The sequence below is a fragment of the Schistocerca piceifrons genome, chromosome 3 (assembly GCF_021461385.2).
Source record: "Schistocerca piceifrons isolate TAMUIC-IGC-003096 chromosome 3, iqSchPice1.1, whole genome shotgun sequence".
In the NCBI taxonomy this organism is placed as follows: Eukaryota; Metazoa; Arthropoda; class Insecta; order Orthoptera; family Acrididae; genus Schistocerca; species Schistocerca piceifrons.
In genome coordinates this window covers 883,913,282-883,927,156 of record NC_060140.1, presented here as the reverse complement: position 1 = coordinate 883,927,156, position 13,875 = coordinate 883,913,282, and the positions used below count along the sequence as shown (strand labels likewise).

At 42.5% G+C, this 13,875-nt stretch overlaps 1 protein-coding gene across 1 annotated transcript in view; it reads right to left on the bottom strand.

Moving 5' to 3' along the window:
• The window catches only part of LOC124787990 (lipase maturation factor 2-like), a 74,973-nt gene extending 61,438 nt beyond the window's left edge, over positions 1-13,535 (bottom strand). The window contains exon 1 of the mRNA XM_047255022.1: positions 13,297-13,535. Within this exon, the coding sequence (XP_047110978.1) occupies positions 13,297-13,390 (94 nt within the window). The 5' untranslated portion in view covers positions 13,391-13,535. The remainder of the gene's footprint in view (positions 1-13,296) is intronic.
• Between the last annotated feature and the right edge of the window lie 340 nt (positions 13,536-13,875).

Here is a 13,875-nt window from a genome sequence, read left to right as displayed (position 1 = left end):
GTAGGCACCACTCAGCAACACCAGTACTGTTGGAGCAGTATGAAATGCAGAAGTCGTCTGCATAAAGAGAGGGTAAGACAGATGGCCCTACAGCTGCTGCTAGACCATTAATGGCTACTAAAGACAGTGAGACACTCAATACAGAGCAATGCAGGACACCATTCTCCTGGATACAGGGGGGTGGGGTGAGGGGGGGGGGGTTGCTATGGAAGGCACCAACTTGGACACAGAAAGTATGGAGTGGCAGGAAATTCTGGATAAAAATCAGGAGCGGGCCTCTGAGAGCCCACCTGTGTAATGTGGCAAGGATACAATGTCGCCAGGTGGTGTCATACGATTTGTGTAGCTCAATCTAGATGGCAACAAGGTGTTGGTGTCTGGAAAAGGCTATTCAGGTGGCAGACTCTAGGGACACAAGATTACCAGTGGCAGAGCGCCCCTGGGGAAAGCCACTCTGACATGGAGCCAGTAGGCCACATGACTCAAGGACCCAATCAAACCGCTGACACCATACTTTCCAGCAGCTTACAAACAACGTTGGTGAGGCTGATGGGTCGATAGCTATCCTCATCAAGTGGGTTTCTACCAGGTTTGAGCATCAGATCAATGGTACTCTCCCGCCATTGTGATGTAAAAATGCCATCGCACCAGTTCCGGTTGAAGATGACGTGGAGATGGCGCTTGTAGTCAGACGAGAGATGCTTAATCATCTGACTGTGGATCCGATCCGGCCCAGGAACTGTGTCGGGGCAATGTGCAAGTGCGCTGAGGAGCTCCCACTCCGTAAATGGGGCTTATAGGGTTCACTGTGGTGTGTAGTGGACAAGAGGACTTTTCTTTCCATCTGCCATTTGAGGGTGAAAAAGGCTGGGGGGGTAGTTCTCTGATACAGAGGCTCAAGCACAGTGTTCAGCAAAGTGCTCGGCAATTGCCTTTGCATCGGTACATAGCACGCCACTGATGGTAACACCAGGGACACCTGTTGGGGTCTGGTACCCTAAAAGACGTCTGATCTTCATCCAGACTTGGGAAGGTGATGTATGGCACTCAATGGTCGACACGTAACATCTCCCAACACTCCCTGTTTCCATCATTTTATAAGCTGACGTACATGGGCACGGAGCCGCATAAAGGCTATCAGATGTTCTAGGGAAGGGTGTCGCTTATGACACCTTAAAGCTTGCCGATGCTCTGTAATTGCTTCAGCGACTTCTGGTGACCACCAAGGGACTGTCTTTCACTGGGCATACCCTAAAGAGCGATGGACCGCGTTTTCTGCCACAGAAACGATTGTGGTAGTCATCTGCTCAACCATCACTTCGATGGTACGTGAGGGAGAGTCAACAATGACATCAGAGGTGAAAGTTCCCCAGTCCGCCTTGTTTAAAACCCATCTGGGCAGGTGTACGCGAGCCTGACGCATGGGTAGTGACAGGAAGATGGGGAAGTGGTCACTACCACACAGGTCATCATGTGCTCTCCAGTGGATAGATGGGAGAAGTCCTGGGCTGCAAATTGATAAATCAATGGCCAAGTGTCTACCATGAGTCACAATGAAATGTGTGGCGGTCCCAGTATTTAAGAGGCAGAGGTCGAACTGAGACAGTAAAGTTTCGACATCTCTGCCACCCCACAAGGGGTTATGGGTGTTAAAATCTCCTATAAGTAGGAAAGGTTTAGGGAGTTGATCAACCAGTGCAGCTAATATATTTAGGGGTACTGCACCATCCGGAGGAAGATAAACATTGCAGACAGCTATTTCCTATGTCGTCCTTATTCTGACATCCACAGCTTCAAGAGGAGACACAGTTTCACTACATACTGAGTTTAGGACATTAGGACATAAACACTCGATTATAGTCGCTATGGTTCCTGTAATATCCCTTATAGGCATGGAGGGCATGGGTCCGCAGTGCCAGGTCACCTGCTGCCACCGACTTTTTGCCTGAGCAGTCTATATCCATGGTGTCTGAGGGTCCGGCAAGATCCAGGACCTCAGCGGACGCCAAAATCTCCACCTCATCCTCAGACGCAGATCTTGTAGGTAGCAGCGGAGTGGGTGCCACCGCAATTTCCTTGTTCTTAGGGGCCTTCTTTTTTGATTTCTCGCGCTGTTCCTTGGGTTTTCCTGGCTGGGGGGACTTCACTGAATCAGTCTCCAGGACTGAAGTTGTGCGTGAAGCCCTACAACCAGCAGCTTTTGGGCTCTTCAGCCACTGGCGGGTGTCATCTTTCCCATTAGCAGAAACCTGGGAAGGGAGTGACCCAAGGGACCCCTTCCTAGAAAGGAGCCGAAGAAGCCTTATGCTCCTTTTGCTCAGAAGTGGGGGCTGAAATCCCTAATGGTTGGAGGGTGTTGCTCCCGAAGTAGGTGGTGCGGGAGCAGCAGGGAGGGAAGTGCCCCCTACCATCAAGGGGGCAGATGTAGTCTCCCGGTTCTGAGAGGCGACAGGAATTCGAGGAACTGATGAGGCGACAATTGTTCTCATAGTGGCGGCATATGAGGAGGTCATAGCCACAGGATGTAGGCGCTCAAATGTCCTCTTAGCCTCAGTGTAGGTCAGTTGGTCCAGGGTCTTATATTCCACAATTTTCCTCTCTTTCTGTAAAATACTGCAGTCTGGCGAGCAAAGTGAATGATGCTCTCCGCAACTGACACAGATGGGAGGCGGGGCACATGGAGTATTGGGATGTGATGGACGTCCACAATCTCGACAGGTGGGGCTGGAAGTACAGCTGGAAGACATATGGCCGAACTTCTAGCACTTAAAGCACCACATCGGGGAAGGGATATATGGCTTGACGCCACAGCAGTAGGCCATCACCTTGACTGTCTCGGGCAATGTGTCACCCTCGAAGGCAAGATGAATGCACTGGTGGCAACCTGGTGATCCCTTGGACCACGATGGACACGCCGGATGAAATGAACTCTTCGTCGCTCTAAGTTGGCGTGCAGCTCGTCGTCAGACTGCAAAAGAAGGTCCCTGTGAAAGGCAATACCCTGGACCATATTTAAGCTTTTATGAGGTGTGATGGTAACAGAAACATCGCCCAAATTGCCGCAAGTGAGTAATGCCCTTGACTAGGCAGAGGATGCTTTTTATATCAAAACTGACCCAGAGTACATTTTGGACAAGACCTCCACCTCCCCAAACTTGTCCTCCAAATGCTCCACAAAAAACTGAGGCATCCTGGACATGAAAGATCCCCCATCAACTCTCGTACATAATAGGTACTGGGGCAAATAAGCTTTAGTGCCATCCTTAGCCTGGCATTTCTCCCATGATGTGGTCAGGGATGGGAACGACTTGGGGTCATATTTCTTAGCATTAAAGTTAGACTTTTCCCGCTTAGAGACTGCTGGCGGCAGATCACCAGCAGGAGATGACGTACTACACTTCATAGCGTGTCATCCGCCCTCATGGCACCCACTCAGACCAGGGGCCTACCCCATGGGTGTCACCTAGCTGCAGCAAAGGCCACCTGGCAGGATGGCCATTGACGGGAGTCTCGATGCCCCAGGGTGACAGGCATCTACTCCTTGGCATACGTGGTGAGTTAATGGTGCAGGAATCAGCAGAGTGATCCCTGTGTTGTCAGGGGGTTACAACCAACAGGGTACATGGCGGCACCCCACAACGGACTGGCTACTGTCCTGGATATGAGGTGCAAAGAAGTCCATGGTCATCGTCGGCACAGAAAATCACACTGCATAGTGGAAAATGCACCGAGGAAGGTGTCCTCGCCAAAGAGATGGAGAATGAATGGGACTGCAATGCGATGATGAGAAAGTGGGCTAAAAATCTCAATGCACAATGGACACGATGCACCATGTAAGGCGCCCTTCCCCAATTGGCTCGCTCTTCGGGAAAATTTTGAAAAATGGAAGTCAAACCCTACAAGTGACCATCACACAAAGGCGGAAACTCCTTTTAGTCGCCTCTTATGACAGGCAGGCCTTGGGCCTATTCTAGACCCCAGACCCGCAGGGGGACTTGAATTCTGTGATATACATATTGACTTGTCAGCTTCCTGATGGTGAATGTCTGTGTTTGGAAGACCTGTTTGTTTCAGAGCATTTGGGGGTTCAGAGGAAACTGCCCTTTTGCAAGTGCAGCTGCAAGAACATCTATTTGTGTACAACTCTGATGTTTGAGTTTGGATTGAGGTGTTACTTTTTATGAATGGTTTTTTAACAACAAATTCTGGAAATTGCAACAGTCTGTTTCACACGGGATGATTCACTGAACAATTACCGCACTTTGGAGGAGATGTACAGGGTTCTGCATCTCTTGTGCCTTTGATATACACCTCCCACACATGAAGTCACTATTACAATCAGGAGTTGAATGTCCAAACGTTTGGGACTTACAACATGTCATACAGTCTGGTAGATAGGTTCTAACTTGAGGAAAATAACTGCAACTTTGGATATATTCTGGTACATGAAGATACTCTGCATTTAAATGAATGCCAGTTTTTTTCTTCTTGTTACCGACTTACTTTACTCATAATGTTCTTTATCTCTGCGATGCCAACATAATAACATTCTTTTCTCTAATTGTTTCAGATTAATTTCCAATATATCATGGCAGGGGACTAATCCCTTGCTATATTAAAGGCATTGTGTGTTTGGACTACATTTGGATATTCACCTAATTTTTTGGATCCTAAAAATTATTGGATCTCGTTGCGTCGTAGCTGTTTTGACCATTAGAGTGGTATTTCAAAGTTGTTGACTCCCTGTTTCCAAAGCTTTATGAATATAGAAAGGAGAGATTTTTTTCAAAGAATCCCTACTCTCCCTAAACTATTATAAATGAATATTAGCACACTTGTACCCTGTTACTTCACCATAAATCTAATAGTGTGTTTTCTCAGGCCTGGCCTTGGTTGGCTGTTACTAGTCCACAACAGTCCATATTTTCCATAGGGAGTCTGAGTTTGAAATGTAAGAATTATTTTGTTCCCACAATGCATGAGAGAAATAAATATTTACCCAGGCAGAGCCTTACTTGTCTTAGTAAGTTCCTTAAACAAGAGTGTGGCAGTTTCCTCAAATTCAGCTTGCAACATTTTTGTCTCTACAGTCACCTACCCTGTCAGCGTGTAGCATACCTTGAGACTGAGGGGATTTCTTTTGCAGAGAGTTAAACCATCTTTATAAGCCACACAATTGAGCTAAGATCCCATCTCCAAGATACAACACTCCATTATCATTCCCAAGGATGGTCACTGAAGCATGCCCAGAATTTACAGTAATGGAGGGTAGTGGTGCTCTCTGGCCTACAGTATGGGCATACCTGTTTCACCAAACCTGTACCCAACCATTAAAGGCCGAGTCCCTGAGGGGAGGACTACGACAGTCAAAAGTTAGACTCTCAGCACAGAAATGGAAGTAGCACTGCAAAGGCTCTGTTACCCTGTGTTCAGAACTCAGAATACTCACAATAGAGATTGAACATACTCACAATAAAGGTTATGAATCACCTTGGAGAAAATGATTTACTGATAAACAGCCAATGCGCATTCAGAAAATATTGTTCTTGTGAAACACAACTAGCTCTTTAATCTCATGACGCAATGAGTCCTATTGACAGGGGACATCAAACTGATTCCATGTTTTTGGATTTCCAGCCGGCTTTTGACATTAATCCTCACAAGTGACTTCTAATTAAATTGCATGCCTCTGGTTGTCAGACTGGATTCACGATTTCCTGTCGGAAACGTCACTGTCTGTAATAATTGATGGAAATTCATCAAGTAAAATGGAAGTAATGCCTGCTGTTCCCCAAGGAAGGGGTATAGGCCCCCTGTTGTTCCTGTTCAACAAGCACATTTAGGAGACAATATGAGTAGTCGCCTTCGATTGTTTGCAGGTAACGCTGTCATTTACCATCATGTAAAGTCATCAGATGATCAAAAAAAATTGTAAAATGATGTAGACAAGATATCCGTATGGTACAAAAAGTGGCAACTGACTCTAAATTATGAAAAGTGTCAAGTCATCCACATGAGCACCAAGACGAATCTGCTAAATTTCAGTTACACGATAAATCACACTAATCTAAAGGCTGTAAACTCACCCACATACTTAGGGATTACAACTACGAATAACTTAAATTCCAACGATCATTTAGATATTGTTGTGGGGAAAGCAAACCAAAGACTGATTTATTGACAGAACACTTACAAGAAAATATAATAGACCGCCTACATTACACTTGTCTGTCCTCTTCTGGAACACAAGAAGAAATAATCATCATAATAAAATAAGACAAATCAGAGCTCAAATGGAAATATTTAAGTCGCCCCCCCCCCCCCCCCCCATACAGTTTGAGAGAGGAATGGTCGAGAAGCAGATTAAAGGCAGTTTGATGACCCCTCCCCCCCCCCAGGCACTTAATTGTGAATTGCAGAGTACATTGTCTTGCAGTACCCACAGGAGCGATACTTAGGGAATTGTCATATATCCTTCAGTTTCTCACTTTATACTGATTCTTGAAACTTGGCTTTTCAGGAATAGTTTTAGATATTCATCAAGCATGTGCCAGTTCTTATTTTTCAGGATCTCAATGACTCTCCTCCATGGGGGGGGGGGGGCGGGGGGGGGTGAAACACCTTGTGAACATATTGCTGTGTAAGTTCAAAATCCTCTGCTAAGAGTTATTAGGTATGTCTCTCCCACACGCCCGAGCTATATTCTAAGATGTGTCACGCAAGTGTTTTGTGAACTGCCTCCACTGGTTGCCTTTTCCCATTTTCTTACAATGAACCTAGGTCTGCAACCTGCTTTACCTATGTATAGTGATTGAGTAAATGTAATCACTGACAGTCATCAATTGTAGTCACATAATACCACCATTTTTTATTCTGAGAAGGGCACAAATTTACACTTCTAAACAATTAGAAAAGTTGCTAATTTATGTACCACTTTGAAATCTTAACAAGATCTGACAGTATATTTCCATTTAAAAAAAACAGTACGTCATAATGGATACTGCTTCACCTACAAGAAGTCAGAGGTTCCATGATGTTTTCATAACACGTGTTTGAATAATCGAGCAGAGTTACAAATGAATGCTGTCTGGGGCTAGTAGTTTTAACCCAGATGATGCTCTGCATGCTGGTTTCTGTGCACTTTCTGACAGACTAAATGTAGAGAGACCATGTACATCTACAACCAAGTTGGTTATGCTTATTTGTGAGAAAGTTTGCATTGCTGACATTTGTAATGTTAGCGAGTATGAAACGCATTTTTCCAGGGAAACCAAAAGCGAGTGAGTTGGTACAGCTATTGAGCTGTTGCGATGTCTGTACCCAATTTGATGATACTTTGTCACTAGCATGGATGGCTGATGCTTGAAAGTTTGTAATTCACTGCTGACATAAAGTAACATGATAGTTTCTGGATTCTGATTTTGGGGGGGGGGGGGGGGGAATTGGGATTAAGATATTTGGGACTGACTAAAAGAGGATATTACAAAGGCAATTAACAGACCTAGATTCATTATAGTATCACCACATGCTTCGGTTTAAGACACATAGCAGAATATGCACTTTAAGTTACTCATGGTGTAGAAACAAACTGAGTAGCACTGGTTGGTGTTTTCTGTCACCTAACTAAGGCACTGTACTTAGCGAATCACAATATTCACCTAGATAAACTGAGGTTTCGTGGAACTGATGTCATAGCCAACAAAATTATAATATCATATCTAACCAAAAGTATTTATAAAATTATACTTAGTAATTCAACAAGCATAATCAGAGGAGATTTTTCTGCCATGGGAAAAAAATCACATACGCATTACCCAACGTCTCAATTTATGGTCCGCATACAACAAGCTTTTTGCAAGTGAACCTAGTATTGTAATCAATCCAAGCATAAATAAAGCAATGGCAAACAATGTTCTTAGAGTGCCATTGACTGGCTTTCTATGGATGGTCTCATCAAGTTAAAATAATAATAAAAACCACACAACATATTCAGTTCTGTACATCTACACACTACACTAATGATATGGTTAACACATAGTGACGAAGAGTAAACAGGGTGGAAACTTCACAATTCTCAGGTATCCGTAAAGTACTATCATACGGCATACTGTTCTGTGGTAACTCATCTCCAAGAAATAAAGTCTTCATTGCTTTATATATAAAAAAATAAAAAAAAATAAAAAAGTGTGTGTGTGCTCACCCAAGATCACCTTGTAGAAACTTGTTTAAGACGTTGGGCATTCCGACTACTGCTTCATCGTGTATTTATTCCCTCAAGAGGATTGTTGTAAATAATCAACACACTAGTAAGTGATCAGCATGTGGCCATATTTAAAAAGTATTTTTAAAATTAAATATAAAATGACTCATTCCACATCATTACAATTTATCATACATATGATCTGTGAAACATGAAACTACCTAACTTTTTTGAATCAAGAATATCTTTACTAATACTCAAATGGTGTTACACAAAATCAGGTCCTAATACAGATCAATACCCACACCCATTACAATAAAGATAGCGGTTATGAGAATTAATCTTGCAGTAATATCTGTACCATCAACAGTTCATCCTCAAATACTAAGTTTTGAGGAAATGCGCTCTCGCTCCCCCCCCCCCTCTCTCTTTTTTTTTTTGCAAATATCACACGCAAGTTCAGAATATATTCATTAGCCTACAGGCATACATTTGGCACATTTATCTATTATTTTGTATGACTGCCCTTTGACCTTGCCTGCAAGGGAAAGTACTTGTGGTCATTGACCTACGAGTCCCAAACACAGCCAGACTGATCTGCTGGGCTGCTCACGGAGTGCATCCGCCCTGACCTGCTTGCTTGTGTATGGGCAGTTTACTCACTTTCAGGTCCATGGTCCAGACCTTTCAGTTCAACCAGGGAACTTCTACCTGCTTGCCACGACTGATACCTGCCTACACTCCTTCAGTGCAGGCAGTTAGGGTTCATCAAGCAGTCACCAGCGTCCACAAACTGTCAAATGGGTCGGCTAGCTGGTTGTCCGACCTCTTGGGCTCTGGTAAGGCACCTTTACACTGAACTAGTAGATTAATTAGAAATCCTTGACTCGCACTTATTAGGAAAGGGGTTAATTTTACAAGTCATTCCATATTAGGGTGAACATTGTTGTTATTACTATTATTATTGTTGTTACCTCCCTGCTGTTAATTCAAAATCACATCCTGAAAGTTCAGCAGTGAAACATCAAAGCACAGCATAATCATCCAGTGTAAATGTATTTTTAAAAGCGTAATTCAGAATTCTGGACCAGCTTTTGTTTCTCATTTTTATCATGATACTGACCAATAGGTGATCAAATGGAAGTTTTCAATTAATCAGGTAATTTTACATAAGATTAGAATGTTCTGGAGTCTCTCTCTTGATAGGCATTTCTTACATCTGACTGTGTAACTGAAATAAGTCTCTTGCAGAGCTCTTCTTAAGCATGTGCACTGCAAAAGGGTTAGAGTCTATAAGGGGTGCACTGTCATGCTGGGCACTTTATCTGTACAAAACATTGGTTGGTACAGCATTTCTTCTGGACAGCCAAGGGACAAGTGATAGCTAACCAATTAAAGATAATAAAAAAAAGACTAGGCCTATGTATTATGAAACTCAGAATTGGGACCCTTTAGTATTCCTCATACATTATTCACGATTACTTAGTTATATGTTCCATGGATTTGCCAGATACACTGTAGTGATGGGGGAAAAGTCACTTAGGGTCATGAAGCACGCCTTAAATTATCAACATTACAGCCCCTACTTAGATTGGGGGTGGTGGTGGTGGGGGCATCTGGGGTAGCGGGAGATGGGGGTGGGTCGGGGAGAGGCATGTGCGGTGTTCTGAATGTGGACCAAAAAAAAAAAAAAATGTATTAACGTCAATGCCTTAATAACAAATGGATAACTACATTGGAATTGGTCCACTGTGTATGCGCTGCTTTCAGCTGGTACAGGACAAGTTCTATGATCCAATTACTCTAGCATTATTCCTACTGGGTTCTGAAAATTTATTATTTTGTTTCCAATGCTAACATCAAGGCTTAGACACAGAAAACATTATACCAAATAGTTGTTGTATTACTGAAGGCCATACTTCAGGAAAAGACAGCAAGATGATCTGAGTATACAGGCAATAAAATTCTAAAATAAAACAGCTGAAAAGACTTTGCTATTAAATGATTACCAAGAATAGCTATGTTATTGCAGAGGACACAATAGATATTCAACACACACACAGTAAGAATAGAAACTTCTACAGCACAAAGTAATTTTTTTACAATTTCATGTTTCGATTGTCAATTTCTATTTCCATAGTTGTCATACACTGATTATATGTATTTTTTCCCCAAAAGGGAAACTGTTTTGAAACATGCAATCAGTATTTCTGCTTAATAGGTACATTAAGGATACACAATATCTTTTTCAACAGGTGAGTGTTGGCAGGCTGCTCGGATGATTTTGGCACTAAATTTCTGCACAGCACTATTCCTAGGCCAACTACTGGTTAAATTCAAGCTTCTTTCAGAAATCAGATAGGCCTATGTAGGTTGGAACTTAAATAGTAGCAACACTGCTGTGGAGACACTATGCATTTGAATCAACTACTGTCACTGATAGCACACGTTGCTGACATACCTACCTTATAGCTCAGAGCAAATGGACTCCCCCGTCCCATGTCACCAGCGTGATCACAATCGAGGGAAACAGAGTCACTTGTGAGCGAGCGGTCTAATGTAACGGTGTCACTGTTTTCGAAACAGGAACAATGGAGTTGGATCGAGATTGAATGTGCCAGAGGTTGTACAGCACGACAGTGTCCTCAAGGTCTTCAAGAGGCATTTGGGGAATTGGCATTGCCATACTGAACAGTGGCACGTTGGGCACAGCAGACCGTCAATGCACAGCATTACTGCTCATTTTTGGAGCATCACCTGCTACTAGCTTTGCGAAAGAAGCAGCGACAGTTTCTGCGCAACCCACCCATATTTTGCATGACAATGCACGGGCGCATACAGAGCAAGCTGGGGTTCTGTTCGGTCAATGGGACTGGGAAGTACTGTACCATTCACCATACTCCCCAGTCTTAAGTCCTTGTGACTTTGATTTGATTCTGAAGAAAAAGGAGCCACTCCGTGGTATTCGCTTCAGAACTGTTCCGGAGATTCGACACGCAGTAGACCACTCCATTCGCGCCATCAACAGAACAGGCTCTGCTAACGGTATACTACACCTTCCACATAGCTGGCAACAGGTTCTATACAACGCTGGTGACTACTTTGAATTAGCTTACAGTAACAGGTGCAAACATGTAATTCTTTTGTAACAGTTGTGAATGAACAGTTGCCACTATTTCAGTTCCAACCCTTGTATTTGCAAAGTATTCAACAATTTATTTAATCCTAAACTTACTAAACAGCCATTAACCAGATGCCTTTATCCTGTCACATGAAAAACTTGTTTACAAATAAGAGACTCTGGATCAATATAAAATCACAATGCTGCAAGTCTCTAAAATTGTAAATGTTATGTCATCTAATTGTTGCATAAAAACTAAAAAACATAATAAAACATGTATAAAAGAAAGAGTTACTCTGCCATGGAACTACACTTCATTCTCTGTGAGCAAATGACCTAACTTAAGTAGAGCTGGACTTTTCAGACAAGTGGCTGGCAACGATATGGGCAAATGAAACCACATTTTATGCCTTCAGATCAATCAACTATTATATATTGCTTTCGTAATCAGGGAGTACCAGCTTCAATCTAACTTGAGTAAATTCATATTTAACAGATTAAACGTGTCAGTTTAAACCAAGCTGAAAACCAAAACATAAGGAAGAATCACAATACTGTTGCCATATATTGTTCAATTACAAGAACTTTTCAGCTACTCACTGAACTTTCTTTTTTATTGACAAGGAAAAGCAACAAGAGAGAATGTCAACATACTGAGTGTCAAAATAACTCATCCCCGCTACCAGCTATCAGGCAGAAGAATATTTTAAACACACAACAGCTTTCACACCTTAATGTTATGTATCTAAACAGCTGTAAATAGAAAATATGACAATGAGAGTACGCTATAGACTGACATACTGTGCAATGAAGACTTCACATGGAAAGACAACTAAGAGAGTGTTGAAATATGATCTCTAAATTCTTAGTTAACAGCTATCGCTATAAGTTTGGCACTATTACCACCCCCCCCCCCACCCCCCGAAACGCATATTTTAATTATTTCAGTATTCAGCACTTTATAAACCAAATGGGGCTGCTATTATCAAGACAAAATACCAAGTCACACTAATGAATTACATCACCAGTTTTTTGGTTTTTAATGACAGAGCGAGAGGACGGGGGGGGGGGGGGGGGGGGGGGGGGACGTAAAGTTGTCAAGACCTCATTAGTAGACAAACGTTTCCAATTTTATTTCCCTCACATCTTCCAGTTTCTTGACAGTTTAGCAGAAAAGTGTGAGCCTGTAGATTTAACAAGTGCCTACAAGAGGCATCGATAGGAATATAGTACAAAAGGCCCATATCATTACCTAATGTCGATACTCCGTCACAGTACTAAACAGATATTCCGACTGAAGCGGTTGCAATGGAATATAACATATTCAATCCAAGTCGGCTGTCGTTCAATGGCACAAGTGCCTTATGAAGGTAAATGGGCAAGCTGCAGCTCAATTTTCCTTAAAAACCCACCCATGACTAGGCTATACGTAATAAGCATACCCATTTCTAAACAAACGCTGCCTTTGCTCACTCATTTTAGCGTGTCTATCTTCCAAATTAAATAAGCGTCGAAGAAACATGTCACTGCAATTACACGATGTTAATCTGCACAACGAAGATGTTTCTTGGTTAAGTAGTTAGCGAGGAAGACGTATCGGAATCCGTGAAGTTTTCATAGACTTCGGTACAGTTTACAGTCTGCCCAGACAAAAAAAAAAAAAAAAAAAAAAAAAAAATGTAACCCCCCACTACAAACACCGCTCCGCAATAACAACGATTCAGATTTTTCATAAATATGCTACAACGAACCTCTATCAACTCAAGCGGCTTTAAACTTTTTAGGGTAATAAATGCAACGGAAATTAACACGAATAACATAATTTATTCACTCAAAATATTTTGCCTAAGGTAGACGTGACAACTTCCAACTGTATCAGACACGAATGTAATATCCATGTTATATAAGTTAAAAGCTAATACACTGTTGATATCAAATACTGCCAAAACATGAAACATAATATGCTGATTCTTACCTGGAATCTGAACATACAATGAAGCGAATGCGAATAAATACACGACACTCATTCCACGCAGAAAAAGATTTCTTGTATAGCGAATATTCGCCATGGTTCTAACTGGAATTTACTATAAACACAAACACACGCACAACAGTCCTTAAAACGTCACCTGCGCCAAAGCACTATTCACATTCTACACTCACTACCCAGTACCCACGCCCGCCTTGCACCCGCCTCTAGCTGACCCACGCTAAGAGTAAGCAGTGACACCAACCTTTTCTCGTCTTGCGGGTGACTGCCTGTCTTCTGACCAAATGCGCAAACACAAACCACACGCAAATAAGACCATGAAAAGGCCAGCTGCATTACTTAAAATGAACCTGCATTAAGTTGGTAAGTGTTTTGGTCGGCAATAAGTGATTTTAAAGCAACTGTACTGTGACGTGTACAAAATACATTATACTAGCGACTATTCAATCGCCGGTAGTCAGTCGTGGTGGACAGAAAACGGAAATATTGTGTATTTCATAAGCTGTATTTACGGAACGCCATGCATGAAACAACAGGATACTTGATTTAGTGCAAATGTTAACT